This window comes from Notolepis coatsorum (genome assembly GCF_963971535.1).
Source record: "Notolepis coatsorum genome assembly, chromosome: 4".
NCBI classification, from domain to species: domain Eukaryota; kingdom Metazoa; phylum Chordata; class Actinopteri; order Aulopiformes; family Paralepididae; genus Notolepis; species Notolepis coatsorum.
Window position 1 is genome coordinate 62,805,896 of NC_140168.1, and position 21,137 is coordinate 62,827,032.

Consider the following 21,137-nt stretch of genomic DNA (forward strand, 5'->3'; position numbering starts at 1 on the left):
GGAAGATTGGGTGACCAGACACCAAGATCACCTAGCCTCTGTCTATGTGAATACCCGAAGGTATCTCGAGGCAGCTGCTACGTCCAGAGAGCACCGGTGGACTGAGCCAAACACACCCATCCTCTTAACAGGGACTTTAGTCTACAAGAAGAACCATGGAACAGGATGACGAAAAATCCAAGACATGTGGGAATCAACGGTCTACCAAGTCGTGGAATGCCTAGATAAGGCTGGCACCATATACAAGATCCAGTCCCGAGACCACCCAGAGCAGCAGAAGAACATCCACCGCTCAGAATTGAGACCGATCACAGCCAATGGAGCCCCGGTGTCCGAACCACTGACAGGATTGATCCCGGCTAGAGCAAGGGACAGAGTGCCTTCACTAGAGTGGGAAATGGACGACAGCTTTCTGTCAGGAGCCCTGACCCCTCCTCTGAACCAGCAGGACCAGCAGCAAACGGAACTAGCACTAGAGCCTCGACCTCAAGAGACTGGCCCTGTATCAGCCCCCCTCCCCTTATTCGAGGACTGCCCTGCCCCGCAGCTATCAGAATCACCCCCTTCCGCTGCCCCGCAGCCATCAGGACTAATGACCGGTTTGCAACCAGGACTGGCGGCTGGGAGACGGTCAAACAGAACCACGGCCGGTCAGCATTCTAACCCTTTCAACCTACCCCGGCCTTTAGCCCCATTAGCTCCAGCCGTTAATTCCCACCAAGTAGTCTTCAGGCCATGGGACTAAGATTAGGGTAAATTATGTTGCCGGGACGGCAACCTTTTAAAGTGGGGGTGTATGTAACCTGAGGTACACTAGGACCCAGGAGTTCTCTGGCCAGATACTGCTACTTTAGCCTTGAAAAGGAAAGTCCTGTGAGACTTTGACCAAACTCACGTTTGTTCTCGTCAGCTGGCATACTCCAGGTGATTACAGGTGCAGAGGAGGTCGTGCTGCCCCACTGGTTTTCAAGGTATGAGCAGGTTAAACACTATAATTTGATAAGATCTGTTCACCCTTGCCAACGTCCATTTATCATTTATTTTATCTATCTTTTGTGTAGACGGTTGCATGTGGCCAACCACCCTTGTGTCTGGGAGCACAGTTGCTGGCTGGCAATCAGGAGCTTGAGGTGGGCGTGACAACTTTAATTGATGTGTTTGTGTGACAATGGGCATGCTATGAGATGATATATTATGATGCCATAAATTAACACTTGTTTGTATTTTCAGACTGTACCGACACAGCGTGTAGGGCAGCCACTGTTTTTCCTCTTTTTAACTACTCTGTGCGTCAAGTGATTCCCTGTTTTAGAGTTTTTAATTCGTTTCCATTTTTACCTCTGTGCCATCTGACCGCTTTATTTTATCCAGCAGTGCAGTGATGTGTCATATTTATTAGACGTGCTGTGTGTGCTCTATAGAGGTGCAGTGTGGAGTTTGTGTGCAATCTTCTTTTTAATTATTAGTAATGGTGGTCTAGCTTGGTCCAGTTGTGTATGATCCCTTTTTAGTGTTTTTATTTAATAAAGTGTAAAATCTTGGGAATACAAAAACCTCTGTTGTATGCCGGTTCTTTTATTCGAAAACCTGTGTGGTCTGGGAACTCAGAACATAAATGTGTAACAAGGAATGAGGGTATCTCCCCTTAACAGAGAATGGCGCAGTTACACAATGGTTACACAATGAATGTATGAACCATTTATTTCCAATGAATGGAGGATTCATAATGGATCCGCTGCCATCTTCCTGCCTAAACTCATTAATCTCTCAAAATGTGAGCTACTGGTTTGTCTAAATCCAGTCCCCATAAACTGGAGGTCAAACAATACCGTGTTAAGCTGCGTTGACTGACCCTACCGTCGCTGTCCTCTAACGGCCTTCCGTATTAAGTTGTCTCCACAAGTGGACATGGCGACGGGGGGTAGATGGAGCAGGGCTCGGGGAGCTGGGTCTGCGTGGGTCCCGTCACGGCTGACAAACACTGTTTGTCCGGCATGTCACTCGGCTTGTAGGTGTCAGTCGGTGGGTCCTCCCGCCGAGTCCCGTTTCACCGTGAAACCGGACCTTAATGAATGGACCCGCGACACCTCTGGTCAGATCCAAGGACAGGCCAGAGAGTGTGTGTATGTGTTTGTACACAGGTTTGGTCAAGCAGGCTTTAGTTACGGGAGGGGGGGGGTTGAGATATACTGTAGGTCAGCAAATTCAGTTCAATGGGGACACTCACTTTATTGGAGCCCCATGCTGACAAGAAGAGCTACAGAAAGACACCAGTTGTTCCCAGGGCCGAGCTCCATTGGATCTCTCTCTCCGGATATGAGCCAGTTATTAAGAATAATTGGCAATAAGTGGTCTAGACACAGCAACCTGCGCTCTATTTTCTGACCATGGAAAATAAATAATCTCAATAAGACAAAGGAACTGTCCATGAAAACAATTCTCTGGGGGAGAAGGTCCACTTTATTTGAGGTTTTCTGGTATCTGTGAACATGGGGAGAAAAAAGGCATTCACATAGCAAAATTTCACATACAAATATCAAGAGCTTGTTACTGTATATACTGTACGTAGGATTGCATCATATAGGGGGGTTTTGGGGATTTGTCTACCTGCAGTACGGTCATCGACAACACAACATTCATGGGGACCGTGGTGAAATCACTAGGCATTTGGTAGGTTTCATAAAATGCAGGAATGGAAATGCATCCATGTCAGTGATCCCTAAAGAGGGACCGCCAGCAGCAGTGGAGTCGACAAGGTAGGTTTAAAGGTCAAAAAAGTGCAAAATAGTTAGGTCCCAATTCGACCCCTCTGTATTTTTTCACACTTGCACGCTGCAAGCCACATTTGAGCTGTTCAGCTCTCCAATGCTCACTCAAGAGTTGAAGCAAAGTTGCTGGTGAGGGTTTGTGCTTAGATTTTTCCAGCAGGAAAACTGAAAATGTGTTTAGCGTTTAGCGGTCAAACTGGGACAGAGTGGGAGGTTTGTGTTTTGAATGGGATCACCGGGGTAACAAGACCGCCGAGGCGTCCTGGTAGCAGCACGACATGAAAGTAGAATCTATAGCTATAGGGCCACAAATTCAGAGGAACGTTATCACCGCCTGCCTCCTTGTTTCGTTACCCCCTGTACTATATTAACCACCTTGCATCAGAAAACATATTGATACACTGAACAATGCTGACAGGCAGTAGGAGTACGTGTGGCACTGCTAGGGTAGCACTTTCACAACCCACCCCCCCCAAATCTGTCTCTCTGGTTTATCCATTTAATTTTTTTACCCAGGGACAGTGCACATTAATCAACATCTTCAGTTTCCACATCAATGTAAATGTGCCAGAATTAGCTAATGAGCTAGTTTTCATCTGTAGTCCCTGCCTGCATGTCTTTATGGTGTGGGAGGAAACCGGAGTACCCAGAGGAAAGCCACACGAACACAGGGAGAACATACAAACTCCACACAGAAAGGCCCCCTGCTGGGGTTCGAACCCAGGACCTTCTTGCTGTGAGGCAGCAGTGCTAACCACTGTGCCGTTTGTCACCAAAAATCTTCTGAGTCCTACGGGAACCATTTATCTACAATTCTGCCTCTTGCAGTAACAGACAGCTGACGTTGACCAAACTATATAACAGAAAATGCATTGTGCCATATAAAAAAAAAATAGATATCATTGTGGGGAATTCAATGGAGGTTTTCTCCATCCCTTTGTGGACCGGGCCTGTCCTCAGCTAAAATACTTTTATAGTAGCTGGGCTGAAGAATTCAGTTTCCCCACATTTGTTTCCATTGGGTAAAGAATGAATGCAGTCATGCAGAAAGAGCTCATTAAATCGAGAACTTATTAAGGACCAAACCATGATGCCATACTATATGCTTTTCATTTTTCCAGGAAATAAGTAATTCACTGTGAAATCAAAGAAAGAAAGGAATACAAAACTAATAATCGACTAGAAAAGTCTTGTCGACTGAGACCCTTACAACCCGACCCGATCCTTGCAGCCTTATCAGAGACGCAAGGTTTCTGCAGAACAACATGAGCCAGGGCTGTGATAGTGTTTGGCCATCTTTCTCCTACAATCCTGACAAACTGTTTCAGTCAGTGATTCCCTGAACAACAACTACAACAACAACAACAACAGCACCCTGCAGACAGGAAAGCATAGGAATTCTTTAGTCTTCTATTATTTATTCTAAAAAGTCTTTAGGGAAAGGAGACTGAAATTGAAGTACACTTAGCTCAGAGGTGTGAGAGAGAGAGAGAGAGAGAGAGAGAGAGAGAATGGGAATCTCTACGCACAATACGACATGTAGCACCAGTCAGGCGATCGGCTGCCATGCGTGGTGGTGGGGCTGAGAGATGTGTTTTTTCCGTCATTTTACAGCTTTATTGTGGAAAGGACAGGCAGAGAGGAAAGTTGGGTGAAGAGATGGGGAGGACATGCAGCATAGGTCCTGGGTCGGATTCAAACCCAGAACACTGCGAGCGCAGCTACGTGGTGAGAGAGATGCAGATTTTAAAGGGATAGTCCACTATTTCAAGAAGCCCAGTCTGATTCATCACAAACTGAGAGCCCTTTCAGTCCATCCAAATAGCATCAATGCGAGTTTTTGGGATACCGAAAGAAGAAAATGTTACCATTTGTTAGCATCACGCTAGTGGAAGTCAGTGGGTTGTCATGTTATGATGAAGCACAAATATTGTTTTGGAACAGAATTCAGAATGCTTCACATCCCCCGTTAACTTCCACTGGTGTGCTTACTAGCATTGAACACTTGGCAGCATTTTCTATACTTCATCTCAAAAGTTGAGTGCTGCTTAAAATAAACCCAACTGACTCACGGTTGGGTTGCAAATCGGACAAAAATAACCCCACTAACACGGGACTATTCCTTTAATGCGGGATGTCTTGGGAATAGTTGGTGGGGACGTGCTGGGGACGTTCAGATGAGGCTCCTCAGCTCCTTGTCTGTGAGCTGGTTGACCTCCATGATCTTCCTCAGCTGCTCTGCGTAGCTGGCCTGGTCCTGCAGGAAGTGGGGGATGCGCACATTCTCCATCTGGGCCAGGCCTTTCAGCCGATCCACGTCCTCGAACGACACCTGTAGCCAGAAAACACAATTACAACTTGTTGCATTGGACTGGTACAAAAACAACAACACAGTATTTTTATTTTTTTTTGTAAAATAGATTTACCACAGAAATACTATAGTGATTTATGGTAGTCCTGTGTTTTTTCTTTTTCATAAACTATAGATTTACTACAGAAATACTGCAGTGATTCACCATATTTCATAGTGGAATATTATAGAAATGTATGGTGAATCACCATAGTATTCCTGTGGTTACTTTAAGTTACTTATAGTGATTCACTATAGTATTGCTATAGTGGTATAGTGGGAGTCAAACTGGTCAAATTAGAGGTGGTGGCAGAGAGGAGGATGAGGAAAACCCTGGACTTTATACTGGAAACCCCCTCCCACCCCCTCTACGAGGAGCTAGCCAAGATGAGGAGCTTGTTCAGCCATAGACTTACCCCCCCCCACACCCCACTAATCGCCTCGGCCAGTCCTTCCTACCAGTAACTGTGGGCATGGACTGCTACCAATAGCTGGAGAACTAACGGCTGGAGAACTTGAGAACTGTTAGGACTGTCCGACTCTTAACTATTAAACACTGCACAGACTCTGGAAGTGTGCTACTACTACATATATATTATTATCGATAAGAGTATACATTCTAAGAGTATAGAATGTGCGAAACGCACATTCTAGAGAAAGACATAGATAAATTAGCGGACAACACATATCATAATATTAGTCACTCTTCTATTGGTACGAGAACTCGGGGTGTAGCCATAGTCGTTAAACGTAAGTTGAATATTGTACTAAAGGGAGTATGGTCTGATGTAGAAGGTCGGATAACTATAGCTAAGATTGTACATAAGAACAGGAAAATAGCGTTGGTAGCGGTATACGCCCCAAATTTGTACGAAGAGGATTTCTTCACTACACTAACCAATGCAATGTTAGACATTCCCGATTACTCATTTATAATAGGTGCGGATTTTAATGCCATCTGGAACCCAAGGATGGACAAATCTTACCTCGCCTTTTCCAGCGAACAAAAGAATTCATCTAAGGCATTAATGGATTGGTCGAAGATTACAGGTGTAAATGACTTATGGCGATTACTTAATCCCACGACCCGAAAGTACTCTTGTCGATCTGCGAGACATAATACATTATCCAGAATAGATTATGTCTTTGCATCACAGAGAATATTTGATAATTATGAAGTGGAAATGATACCCAATCAGATCACTGTTATTTACTCCTTAAAGGTACATTTGGTATACTATCCTCCCGAGCCCCAAGATGGCGATTTAACTCGATGCTGCTTAATAACAAGGAATTCATTACACAACTCAAAGAAGCTCTTATAGTATTCCAACGGGAGAATGCAAACTCTGTGCAAGACCCCAGAATATTATGGATGTCGGTAAAGGGAATGATCAAAGATTTCACAGATAGCTTTTCCTCCAAAATGCGCAAGAATCAATGCACAAAACTGGCTGAGCTGGAAACGCTTTACTCAACGTTATTTAATTCTCTAAAATACAACAACTCAACTCGACTAGAGAATCAAGTTAACGTACTAAAAATAGAGATCAATGCCATATACAGACAACAATCGGAAATACAAATACGCAGCACAAGACAACAGCAGTACTCCCATGGTTCCAAACCTAGTCACCTATTAGCCATGCGATTAAGAATTAATGCAAAATTTGCAGATATAACTACCATTAGAGCACAACAAGTACTTGAAACAGACCCTGTAAAAATAAACGATACATTCAAAGAATTCTACTCCGACTTATATAAATCAGAAACGACCTTCGATCAAAACAAAATGGACACATATCTTAATCAAATTATTCTCCCTAAACTTTCAGAGGATGACGCTAAACAGTTAGAAACACCGATCACACTAGAGGAACTCAAGAAGGCCATAACCGCAATGCAAAGTGGTAAGGCCCCTGGAAGAGACGGTATCCCATCAGAAATGTACCTTTCTTGTTGGGACATAATTGGACCCTTATTACTAAATATGATCTTATACTCAGTCAAGGAGGGGAACTTCCATAAGAATGACAATATTGCACTCATAACAGTCCTCCTTAAAAAAGACAAAGACCCCAACGAGTGCGGTAGTTATAGACCTTTAAGCCTCCTCGGAACCGATATCAAACTGTACTCTAAGGTATTAGCCATCAGATTACAAAAGCATATGACGTCTTTAGTTCACCCGGACCAAACTGGCTTCATAAGAGGCCGCCTGATCACTGATAACATAAGACGAATACTGCACGTACTAGATGCCGACAAGGATGACACCATACCTAAGGCGATGCTGTCCCTGGATGCTATGAAAGCCTTTGACAGGCTGGAATGGTCGTATCTATGGGCAGTATTAGAAAGGATGGGGTTAGGAAAAGGATTCATTGATATGATTAAAGTATTATACAAAGACCCATCGGCCATGATTACAACAGGCACAATCATCTCCAAAATCTTTCCGGTATCACGCTCTGCCAGACAGGGTTGCCCTCTTAGTCCCGGACTATTCAATCTATCATTAGAGCCTTTAGCACAATATATAAGACAATCCCAATCCATAGAACCAATCGTAATCAAGGGCACACAACAAAAAATTTGTTTATATGCGGACGACGTAATATTGTTCATGCAAAACCCCAACACCACATTGCCTCATCTGCTCAAGTTGATTGAGGACTTTGGTGATTTATCGGGATTTAAGATAAATTGGCCGAAGTCGGCTTTCCTTCCACTTAACACCCCTGCAAAAAAAGATATAACCCTCCCAGGAGAGATACCGATGGTAAAACATTTTAGATGCTTGGGAGTGGAAATATTCCCCACCATAAGACAAACGGTGAAGCACAATTACACAAAAATCCAAAACAAAATCAAAGACGACCTTGATAGATGGGCAAAACTTAAAAACACAGTACAAGCACGGATATCAATAGTTAAGATGGATGTACTACCTAGAATCAACTTCTTCAGTTCAATGCTACCGTTACCCCCTCCAGAGGGTTACTGGAAAAGATTACACTCCTCCACATAAAAAATTATTTGGAATAACAAACCACCACGTATAAAAAGATCCACCGCACAGGGAAATAAAGCAGATGGTGGCATGGCATTTCCAGATTTTTTCCAATATTTTAAGGCGTACACATTAAGACCATTGACAACATGGTTTGACCCCCAAGCATTAGTATCCTGGAGAAAATTAGAAGAAAACATAGTAGCCCCACATAGACTGAAGGACATAGCATACACTAAACTACCAATCAAGCACTGTGAACGGAAATTTGGCCCCATAATTACTCATGCGATCCGGATATGGCGTGAATCACAAAAAAAAAATCCTAACCCACATAAATGGCACAATCATACTCCCTTATTCAATAACAATGCACTCTTAATTGAAAAACGACCTATAAGATTCCCTATATGGGAAGAGCAAGGCATACACTCATTAGGGGATGTTTTTAACAAACAGGGTTTTTGTAGTGATAAAGAAATACGCAAAAAATGTAATCTCACCAAGTCCACATGGCTTTTTTACAAACAGTTACAGCTATGTTTGAAGTCTCACGGTGTTCCATTAGACATACCAATTGAACACCACAGATACCACAAATTCTTCTACGAAAGAGAGACATCGAGAGGTTTTGTTTCAGAATTTTATCATCAATTACTAACGTCCTCGTATGAAACCCTCCAACTAGACTGTCTGGAGGAGGGATATACCAGACCTGGAAAATGACTTTGATTGGCAAGGAGCCTGGGCAAATGTCCGACTTACATCAAGGAACCCGGATCATCAACAAATCAATCATAACTATATTCACAGGACATACTTGACTCCTATAAGACTGTGCAGAATGGGGCTTAAACAAGACTCCAAATTCTCCCAATGTACAAATGGGGACAAAGGGACATTTATGCACATGTATTGGGACTGCCCACCAGTTAAGGCATTCTGGAAAGATGTGACCCAACAATTATCAAAACTCGTATCTTGGAATATACCTGTACACCCCTCGGTATTACTATTGAATGATGTTTTTGAGTTTGCAGTGAATCCACAGCTAAAGAGATTGGTTTTATCGGGTATCACAGTAGCTAAAAAGCTGATCGCATCACGCTGGTTTCAACCGGAAAAAATGTGCCGGAAAGTTTGGTTTCTTACATATCTAGATGTGATTTATCAAGAAATATCTACAGCAAGAATTCTGGGTCTCAATGAATCCAAAATGTCAATGTGGTTAGAAGTGGTGGAGAGAATAAAAGCTAGCTTATAATGGTAGTGTCTGGTTAGGTGCGAGGGATAGTGGAGGTACTTCCCAAGGTGGGGTCCGGGAGGGGGGGGTTCGAGCTGGAGCATATGTGTGTAGGTTTTTAGATAACAGGTATTAGGGGTATATCTTATATAAGACAATTAACTAAAATGTGATCTCATTGGATGTGCTCTGACAATTAATGCTTGTATATCTTATCGTGTGTTGTCATGTTTGTTTATGTGTTTGTTTAAAAATAATAAAAAAATAAAATACAAAAAAAATAGTATACATTGTTTTTCAGTGTATTGCCATTCCATTATTATGTTCTATTCTATTATTATTATTTACATTATTATTTTTCCTGCCTGTACCTCCCATCCCCCCTCTCCCATACTGCTGCTATGACACCTGAATTTCCCCAAGAGGATTAATAAAGGAACACTTGACTTCTATAGTAATTGGTGCATGCAGAATCCCCCCCCCCCTACACAGGAATACAATAGTTTTATTTTAGTTAAATTTTGTATGAGTAGATTCTAATCTAATTCTAATCTAAAATCGAATGTTTTCTTCTCCCCAGTGAGCCGTGACGGACATGTTTTCGAGCTGTGTGTCCCGCCTCCAGATTCCCATGACTCATTCCTCTTCTCATGCAGAAGGACATGGTCCGATTGCTCCTCTGAATAAGCTTCATTCAGCCTCTTGTTAGATTGAATTTCATGTGCAAGCATTTCAGTAAATGGATCAGAGTGAAACGACAGACCTTTTAACCTGTTCCACACGAAGTGAAAATCCGCCTAAAATATATACCTAGGTAAATGGAATATTGCTCCACTTCTACAAGGGCTATTTGCATATTCTTGGTATCTAGGTACATCTATGGACCTCAGGGAATGTATTCACAGTGTCAGAAATCCCCTTGCTAACAATAGGGAGGAGAAACTAACTGCGTTTCAATATTTGTCAAAAACGTTACCTTTTATGGCTTATTATCGCGAATCATAACAGTTATTGATATGATTCATTCAGAACGCTGAACTTTGAAAGCCCACAGTATCTGACAGGAAGTGTAGTTCGGAAAAATTCCAACGCTGGTCGACAGCTATGCATGTCCTCTACAAAATGGCAGCAAAAAGGCTACAATTCCCATGGTTCAAAATTTCCATTTCCGTTTCCGGCTTGGAATAGACTTCAGAAAATCGAAAACTTAAAACTATTTAATGGCACTTTTAACCTATTGCTAAACTAACGTATTGATGATAATATACATTCTACATGCTTTTGTGACATGTTAGTGATGTTAATACTTGAAAACGTTTGACAAAAATCGCAACTTATATGAAATATTAAAAAAAATATGAATTTATGACCAGATGTCATTTTTTGGGTCGGTACCGACCCCGTGGGGTGGAACAGTGTTGTCCTCATTTTGAAAAAAACTCAAACGAAAAAAAACAATAAAGCACTGGCTTCTTTTTCTTTTTTAACAAACAGTGTTTTTCTTTCCTGTTTACTGGCAATATTGTCCTTTACAGTGTATTTGGGGTGAGAGGAAAACTGTCGTTTTACAGGAGGAGTATATGGTATGTTTTGCTAAGGAGCCTATTTTTAAAAGATACATTGCTAACACGGATATTGCAATTTCGTTACGCCTCCCACTATGAGAACGCACTGGAGCTGGTGACGCCTCCCACTATGAGAACGCACTGGAGCTGGTGACGTCGGGGGGACCTGAGCTGCGATGCTGAGCTAGTTTTGGCAAGCAACTTCGAAATTAGAAATGAGAAATTCAAAACCACCTGCCTTATCAGAGAGAGAAATGGATATCGGCAGACCTCAGTCAAGGTAGAGAGCCAGTGTGAACCCCAGACAAAGCTAGGGGCGACCTTTCAATCACATTAATTTACCTCAGCCACGGGACACTGGTGGAGCCAAACGCCCCTATTTTGGCACAAGAATGACGCACATGAGAGGTCTATACAATGGCTGTATTTGTCATCTCCTTTTACCAGCACACCCTGGGAAAACCCTATCAACCTTTGTGCGTGACGTCAGTGTGGGCGCACTCGAGACGGCGGCCATGCTGCCCACCTTTCCTAGAGCCATCAGTGTTGGGAAGTCAATCTTCTCTCTGTGTCTCAGGATCTTCAAGATGCCATCGAGGTACACTTGGTCTTTACTGAAACAACCTGCGAACACAAAAAGAGTCAAGACCAATCGCTTTTAGGGCGTAACGCGATAAGCGTCCAGGAAACTCGTTAGCCAGGTTATTAGGTACCGGTATGCTTTTTTCCTGTCAGGAGTGAAAGCCAGTGTGGTTGTCAGTGGCTGTATCCCATCAGTAACCAGGACAACAAGTGGAGCGTATTGAGATGCTGCACACCACTGTTGTATATCTGCTTGTCTGTTACTGTCAGCTCGCAAGGATCGTCAGCTTGACTTTTCCTTCAACCTTTCTCATCAAGAAGCAGTTTTTGCCCTCCAGACTGCCACTGACTGAATATTGTTTACTTGTCGCATCAAATCTAGACAAAGTTGTGCGTGATGCATCCAGGAGGAACCGTTGTGCTGAACGATTGCACCATGCTCAAAGTCACTCTGGCCTTTTACCCAATCAACCGAATAGTAACACAATTCCTTGACGCCTGTCTGCCTGTTTTGTAGCAAATCGCTATGTGACTCTCCCCCCCCCCCCCCCCCCCGGTTGGCAGTGTCACCCACCTGGCTGCGCGGTGTCCGTCTGGCCCCTCTTAGCGCGGACACAGTAGTCCCAGCGAGTGCTGGGGTCCTGGACGAAGCGTCCCAGGTTGTGGAAGAGCTGAGAGAAGGACATGCGTGCGGCCTGGTGCACGGTGTAGTAGAGCAGGGCGGCGCGCCACAGAGTGGGGTCCTTCCTGAACAGGACGCTGTGGATGCTGGCCAGGCCCTCCTCCGTGGGGTTCAGGGGCCGCAGGTTGTGCTTCCTCCGGCCCGCGCTGGTGCTCCACGGCTGGTGGCTGTTGTTGATGCCGCGGAAGTAGTGCGTGCCTGTGGAGAGAATATGTGCATTTTAAAGTCCTAATCCGCATTTTCTTTTTTTAAAACATATTAATGTTAAAGTTCCGATCTGGATTTATTTTTATACACAATTTATTTTGATTTTTCTCTCCTTTTTTTGTACCATATGAATGTGGGATTTATTCACATACAATATTGAATTGTTTATTTCTCTGTTAGCTAACCTAACAGCATATTGGTCAAAATGGAAATATATTATATATCGGTTTTCTAGTCTTCTAACCAATCAAAACGCTTTACAACTTAAGCCTCCCATTCACACATTCACTCACACAAGGCAGAGGCAACCATGCAAGGTGCCGACTTACTCAACCGGAGCAGTTAGGGGTTACTGTAAGTGTCTTGCTCAAAGAGGAGGAATCTCTCAGGAGGAGCTGGAATCGAACCGGGAACCTTCAAATTACCAGGCAACCGTGGGCGGCTAGGTGGCGCAGTGGGCAAGGCGCTCGCCACCAACGCAGGAGATGCTGGGTTCGAGCCCAGCTCTCTGCGTTGCTACCAGCTTGGCTGGTCGTTCATACTAATACAATTGGCAGTATTAGGGGGTGGGAAGCTGGTGGGTGGGGATCGGACGTTGTGGACAGCGACTCCTACAGGTCTGTTGGTGCGCCTGCGCAGCAAAATCAGGAAGCGACGGGGGTGGCGTGTCCCTCCCACGCAGACCCTCGCCGCTGAGAGATCGCACTGTACAGGTGAAAAGATGCGACGGCTGCCTCCACGTGTACCGGAGGGGATATGTGATGCAAGGCTTCATCCACATTGCAGCCGGCTTGTGGGAGGCATGGCCTAACAACGTTCGAGACAGGGAAGGGTAGAATTGGACAATACGAAATTACCAGGCGACCGCTCTACCTCCTGAGCCACTGAAGAAATGCGCAAATGCTACATTTCTAGCTCCTCACCTGCCATTGTTTACACTGTGTATTTTTCTCATATTTTGATATTCAGATCAAATTATATTGCCTATATTTATGTCTTTCTACTATTACCCTGCCCCTGTACCTCCCCTCCCCCCTCCTGCTATGACGCCAGAATTTCCCCAAGGGGATCAATGACGGAACATCTTATCTTATCACTTTCCACAGACACTGCGTTGAATGCAGACTACAGGCGAAAAGTGACTTAGTCGCAGTCAAGCGGAGCACCTTGAAGTAATGTACAGTAATTACTGAACAGTAGGTGGCTGGGTGGCGCAGCGGTCTAAGCGCTCGTCACCAACACGTGAGACACCGGTATCGAATCTGGCTGTCAGCGTTGCCTCCGGCTTGGGCCGGCCGTCATACTGACTCAATTGGCAGAGTCAGCGGGAGGGAAGTCGATGGGTGGTAATCTGGTCATTGTAAACAGCGACTCCTACAGGTCGGATCAGGGCGCCTGCACAGTAAGGACAGGAGATGTCGAGGGTAGTGTGAGCCTCCCACACGTTACACCTCGCCAATGAGAGTCCACGCTGGCAGGTGAAAAGATGTGGCTGGCTGACTCCGCATGTATCGGAGGGGACATGCGATAGATTCGTCAACCCTCCCTACGACCGACCAGTGGGGGGCACATGCGAGCAACGATCAAGACAGGGGAGGGGCAGGTGGGAATTGGCATGACTAAATTGGGATGGGAGAAAAACAGAAAAAGAAGGAGAAAAAGTGGATACAAAAAATTATAATTACTGAACAGTAAAAAAGGAGTAATGCTCGTAATCTGAATGTGCTGGGTTAGCTCTGGTGTCACGTATCTGTGGAGCTATGCTAACGCTCCAGCCCTCTCCACCGATTCCCCTGATGCAGGAGGGAAAAAGCATGACCCTTGAAAAAGTATTACAGCCCGTGGAGGTGTAAAATCACCCTGGTGAACAATAGGACTTAGGCTTTAGGGAAAACCCTTCCAACTAAAAGATAAACACGCACCAGTAGAAGGATGAATAAGGAAATGTGAAGAGGTTTCACAGTTAACAGAAATGGCTGCTAGTCTATCGGCCCGGGACACGGTTGGGAAGGGGTGTAGTGGAGGGAAAGCCCACATGAACTCAGTGTACCCATCGTTCTATTCGTGAAGTAGAGTTTACCCATCGTTCTATTTGTGAAGTAGAGTTTACCCATTGTTCTATTCGTGAAGTAGAGTTTACCCATCGTTCTATTTGTGAAGTAAAGTTTACCCATCGTTCTATTTGTGAAGTAGAGTTTATCGTTCTATTTCTGAAGTAGAGTTTACCCATTGTTCTGAAGGATCAGATTAAACCGAATATATATATTTATTTATATATATATATTTAATTGTATTTGTATATCCCCTGATATCCCTTGTATATTCCTTGTACAATATGCATTGAATATCCCTTCTAGTCTACTGAACATCCCATAATAGTCTCCATTCTACCATTGGACGAGACCTTGGTGCCAGGTCGCCATACCCCTCAGACCAGGTTCAATCGTACCGCTCAACATGTATGGACAAGTCCTAGTTCCGCGTAGGAATATGTCTACCGCACCACTAATGGTACTATTTGTTCATAGTGCGTATATATACTGCGCTATTAAAGTAGAGCTTTCTTTTAGTCCAGTTCCTTACCCTCCAACAGAGTGACAGACGCAAAAGCCTCCCCGCGAACCACGTGTGGGCAGTAAGGCCAATTCGGCCCAGTATCGGCATTGAGACATCGTGTATATTAATATTTGAATAGTCATATTTGGCACTATATCGTCGAGTTGGACGTATTCTATTAAGCTAATAATAGTCTATTCATATATAGTGCCTCGTGCGGTAAGAGTTCTATAGTAATCAGCACCCCCATCGTTTCGGGCATCAGCTGGACGCTTATCCAGGGTGGTTGACCCCACGTGAAGCTGCACCCGAGGAGCTCCAGGCCAAAGAGCGAGTGGACCTGTATATTGGATTATTCTACCGACGACGGCTAGCCTTCCCCGGCTTGGATTATGCTTTGAGTACTTTGATTATTCTATGGATAAAGGCCAACACTGCGGTGTGTTGGAAATACCCCCCCCGGAGAGGACGACAGGTGAGAAGACGCTCTACACGACGAGGTCGCCTCACGTCTCTCCATCGTGGACCGGAGGACGCCGGCCACAGAGAGTCCAACTGCTTTCATCTGTGGATCGAGGATCGCTGGGCACCGGGTCGCACGACTGTGGGCTCTCCCAGGATACCCTCGGCCAGACGGGATACAGCCAGACTCTACCCCCCCCTCCAGCTGTCCTACAAGCAGTCGGAACTTTCCCCTAGTGTATCCAGCTATATAATCATTCAAGTATCATTGCTATTGTTCCCTAAATATTCCAGGTTGTATATTTGCTTCCTGCGCAATCAGAGATTGGACATTCGATATTGATCTACCTACGAATACTCATTTGCCATAAAAGTGCATACTATTTCAAATCATAAATGTAATTAAGTGATCGTTGTACATACCTTTTGCTATGTATTATTATTAAACGCAGACTTTCGACTTGGTACATTTGTGTTGGATCCGTTTCATCAGGTGGGAGTGTTTATCATAATTATTTATACCTAGTACTGGGTGGCCAGAGTCTAAAGTACAAGAGGTAGTGGTAGTAAGTATCATATCTAACAATACAGTCAGGGAATTGTACCCCTCAGTTACACCCATCATTCTATTTGTGAAGTAGAGTTTACTCATCGTTCTATTTGTGAAGTAGAGTTTACTCATCGTTCTGTTTGTGAAGTAGAGTTTACCCATTGTTCTATTCGTGAAGTAGAGTTTACCCATCGTTCTATTTGTGAAGTAGAGTTTACCCATCGTTCTATTCGTGAAGTAGAGTTTACCCATCGTTCTATTTGTGAAGTAGAGTTTACCCATCGTTCTATTCGTGAAGTAGAGTTTACCCATCGTTCTATTTGTGAAGTAAAGTTTACCCATCGTTCTATTTGTGAAGTAGAGTTTATCGTTCTATTTCTGAAGTAGTTTACCCATCGTTCTATTTGTGAAGTAGAGTTTACTCATCGTTCTGTTTGTGAAGTAGAGTTTACCCATTCATAGGACACATCGCATATGTACATAAAATATGGTATTTTTTGAGGAAATAAAAATATTTTTAGATTTTTTTTTATGCAAAGCACCTCATAAACCGGTAACATACTCACTCACTCACTCACTCACTCACTCACTCACTCGCAGTTAGCCACTCTGCCCCTAGTGGCAGCTCACAGGCATGGCACTTTGTGTGTGTACCAGTTCAATCGATGTGACAATGCTTTGCATGTCCTTAGAAGTTAGAAGTTATTCTAGTTTTGACATTGGTAATCGTGTAAGTTTCACTATGATGCTCGACTGGAGTTCATTGTTTTACCCCCCTTTCCCTTTACCACCGTATCACTGGCGGTTGGCATTCAGTACAAACTCTGCACACACCAGTGTCGAGTCACTAAATCTCGCCTCCGAGTTGAGTCCGAGTCCCCAGTGTACGAGTCCGAGTCACCAAAGAAGAGCCTGAGTCGAGTCAGAGTCGAGTCCCCATCCCCGAGTCCGAGTCAAAGTCATCAAAGTTGAGTCTTTAGGGTTTATAAAAATAAATAACTGTAACTGTAAGTCAGAGTCCGGGTCTGCACCTTCTGAGTCCGAATGCAGTCAATGCTTGAGTCCAAGTCCAAGTCAGAGTCATCAGTGCTCAAGTCCAAGTCGAGTCACGGGTCCTGAAAATCAGTCCTGGACTCGGACTGGAGTACTACAACACTGGCACACACGCACACATTATATGAATGTAAAATGGACCCTGGGTGTTCCGGTAGTTCCCCACCTATCTCGTGCCGCAGCATGCCTTCCAGCCAGTACTCGCGGGCCGTGGAGATGTTGATGGTGAGCTTGGGACGGCCGTTCACTACCGTCATAGAAGCTCTGGACAGGAGGTCGTCCGTCACGTGGACCACTATCTGCCGAGACAGTTTATACTGAAGTATAACAGTATGGAGGCCCACTCCGCCAGACGGGATACAGCCAGACTCTACCCCCCCCCTCCAGCTGTCCTACAAGCAGTCGGAACCTTCCCCTAGTGTATCCAGCTATATAATCATTCAAGTATCATTGCTATTGTTCCCTAAATATTCCAGGTTGTATATTTGCTTCCTGCGCAATCAGAGATTGGACATTCGATATTGATCTACCTACGAATACTCATTTGCCATAAAAGTGCATACTATTTCAAATCATAAATGTAATTAAGTGATCGTTGTACATACCTTTTGCTATGTATTATTATTAAACGCAGACTTTCGACTTGGTACATTTGTGTTGGATCCGTTTCATCAGGTGGGAGTGTTTATCATAATTATTTATACCTAGTACTGGGTGGCCAGAGTCTAAAGTACAAGAGGTAGTGGTAGTAAGTATCATATCTAACAATACAGTCAGGGAATTGTACCCCTCAGTTACAATTGGTCCTTCGAGCCGGAGGGTAATCAGTGTAATATTAATATAGTGTTATTAATATTAAAATGGCCTATGATGAACACTCCACGAAACGATCCTCCTAACCAACAACGCCCGCGGCGCAAACGACAGCTCCCTCAGTACCTAGAGGCTTACGCTGTCAGTCAACAACCTAGTCTTCTACCAACAGTAAACGCGGTAAAACTAGAAAGTAAAATTATGTCTAACCCTAACGACCAGGCTACCCCGACCATAGAGGCCCCTATGGGTTCTAACGTAACTGACCCAGCTCACGGTGGGGACCAGGGGGAACCAGACATGACTTTACACCCCGCCAATACCGAAGAAGTAGTCCCCGACGAGTCCCGGGAGGAAGACAACACTACCGAGAGAGAACTCGGCACGGAAGAAGATGAGGAGAGCACCGTGGAGATAGAGCTCCAAGACTCCGCACGGAGTACCCCAAGGGACGGCTCCCCTATACAACCGTCTTCTCCCAGCGAGGCAGAGAGGACACTACAGCAGGCATTCCTCGTCAGCCTGAAAGCCTCTACTGAACGCGATAGACTCCAGGGTGAACGCGATCGATTGCAGATACAGCAACGGAGCGAAGAAGAGCACATACGCCTGGAAATAAGACGCATTCAGATGGAAGAGAATATGGCAAGAGACCGGGCCGACGCCCAGCGCGCCGCCACCGGTGCCCAGAGAGAATCGGATCTCACCAAGCGCGAAGCCGAGCGCGACAGAGCACAAGCGCAACTAATAGAACAGCTGATCAGAAGGACAACACCCCCTCCCTCCACCAGAGGCTCCAGGAACTCGTCTAGACATCACTCCAGGGCGGCATCCCCTAGCCGAGTAAGCGACCCTGAACTTGACCAACAGACGAGGTTTATACCCCCCGCAGACCCCCTTCCCCAACCGGTCCAAGCGAGACCCAGCCACCGGGAAGGAGCAGCATACACTGCGGAGAGGCTAAATCAGAGACTACAAGCCCTGGACGACCTAACGGAAGACGAAGAGGAAGAGGAGGAGAACCACGCCCGACGACAGCACAGTACTCTACCGGACCAGGAGGTCCAGTACAGCCCAGGCTATACCCCCGCGGAGCTGCGCTACAGACCCCCGACGCTATTCACGGGTGAGCACGACGCACGACCCGCACCGAGGAACAGCACCTGGACCAGCGGGCCATGGTACACAGCCGGTACCAGCCCACGCCAAGGAGCAGGAGGAGACTCGCCTAGGAGGCCTCTCCCCCAACGCTCGCCGATGTATCAACAATCCGCGTCATACATTGGCACACCTATGGTACCAGACTTCACCCAGGAGAACCGGGCCCAGTATACGGAGCTCCGCATGTGTCTGGAGACAATGTTGGTGGATGTCATTGATGAACGCCATAAATACGCGATACTACTGAAGCATTTAAAGGTACCCCGCACGCACAACATAGCGCTCGCCTACGCCACTTCCACGACCCCATACACCGCAGCGCTGGTAGCGTTGGACCAGAGATATGGACGTATATGGGATTACGTGATCCAGGAGATCAGGCACATCGACCGCCTACCCCCAGCAACAGACAATCGAGCACTGGACGACCTGTCCATCAGAGTGCAGTCCCTAGTAGGGATGCTGGGAGCGCAGAGGGAAAAGGGTAGGCATGAACTATACGCCAACTCAAATGTAGAGAGGATCTTGGAGAAGCTACCGCCCGCCCGACAGGAGCGCTTTAGGCGGCAGAGAGACCACCGAGACCCTAATGGCCCCGAACCGAACCTCCTCGATCTAGCCGACTTCCTGGCGAGAGAAGTCAGCAGCTTACGGCTAGATACATTCGGACGGAGCACCCCTGGCTCCAGAGAAGGAACCAGGAGACTAAATGATGGAAGAAGATCGGTGACTGTCATGCACCAATCGGAGTCAGTGCCAAGCAGTAGGAGCCACAGTACCCCCTCAAGAAAGGAGAAGTGGAAGATAGTGTGCCCCTACTGTGAGAAAGAACACTGGCTGTCACAATGTGACTCATTCCCCAAGATGAATGCGGAGGAAGCGAGTCAATGGATAAAGTCCAACAGACGCTGTTTTCGCTGTGCGCGATCACACATGGCAGCCGAATGCCGCTTAAAGAAAAAGTGCAGTCGGTGCGATGGAGCCCATCTGGACATACTCCACGACAGTAACAGACGGCGGCCTCCACCCGCACCATCCAGCAGCAAAGCAAGCGTCATGTACATCGACCCCGCCAGCAGCAGCGGAGCCCGAGTGCTCTTAAAGGTAGTCCGTGTGACATTGAGCTACCAGAATAAAGTCATGGACACTTACGCCATCCTTGATGACGGGTCAGAGAAGACCCTTCTGCTCGCGTCCGCTGCGGCCCAGCTAGGGCTGCGGGGGAGCGAAAACCAAATGACAATTCGGACAATAAGAAGAGATTTGAAAACGATAAAGGGCGAGAATGTCTCATTCTCTATCGCAGCAAGCGGCCAGCCCGAGCGACGGTACAGGATTACAGACGCTTTCACCAGCCAAGAAATAGGACTCTCGCGGTACACATACCCCGTAGCCAAGCTGATGGAGAAATATGTACATCTACGCAAGCTACCGATCCCACTCATAGACGGTGCTACCCCGACACTGTTGATAGGCTCCGACCATGCAGACCTCATTGTCCCGATAGACCGGGTTCATACCGGACCCAGAGGCTGTCCTGCAGCAGTCGAGACCCGCCTAGGATGGACTCTCCAAGGCCCACTCGCCAAATCTCTCAACCGAACCACAGCCACTAGCTGTCTCCACTCCCGAGTCACAGAGGGAGACACCGCACTCCTGCAGCATGTAGAGAGGCTATGGACCTTAGAACAAATGCCCTTTAAGAACGAAAAGAAAGACATTCGCTCTAAAGACGACATCTACGCCATTAACCTCCTCGAGACGGGAACAAAGAGAGTCCCAGTCAGCGGCGTGTTGAGATACGCCACGCCACTCCTGCGGCGGGAAGGGATGCCTACCTTTCACGCAAAGAAAGACGCCACAGAGCGGTACCTACTAAACACAGAGCGGCGCTTAGCCAAGGACCCCGCCCAAGAAAGTGTATACCGCGCTGAGATTGAGAAGCTCATCACAGCGGGACACGTCACAAAGATTGACATTAAAGAGGCCGACCAGACGACTGAATCGTGGTACGTGCCCCACCACAAGGTTCATCACAACGGCAAAGACCGCATCGTGTTTAACTGCAGCTACCAGATCGAATCCCAAAATCTGAATAAAGAGCTATTGCCCGGTCCTACACTCGGCCC

At 45.9% G+C, this 21,137-nt stretch overlaps 1 protein-coding gene across 1 annotated transcript in view; it reads right to left on the bottom strand.

Moving 5' to 3' along the window:
- Nucleotides 1-2,551: 2,551 nt before the first annotated feature.
- The window catches only part of matcap2 (microtubule associated tyrosine carboxypeptidase 2), a 38,846-nt gene continuing 20,260 nt past the window's right edge, over nt 2,552-21,137 (bottom strand). The window contains exons 4-7 of the mRNA XM_084312793.1: nt 17,201-17,333; nt 12,099-12,404; nt 11,469-11,566; nt 2,552-5,100 (exon numbers count right to left, since the gene is read on the bottom strand). Coding sequence (XP_084168919.1) covers nt 4,942-5,100; nt 11,469-11,566; nt 12,099-12,404; nt 17,201-17,333 — 696 coding nt within the window. The 3' untranslated portion in view covers nt 2,552-4,941. The remainder of the gene's footprint in view (nt 5,101-11,468; nt 11,567-12,098; nt 12,405-17,200; nt 17,334-21,137) is intronic.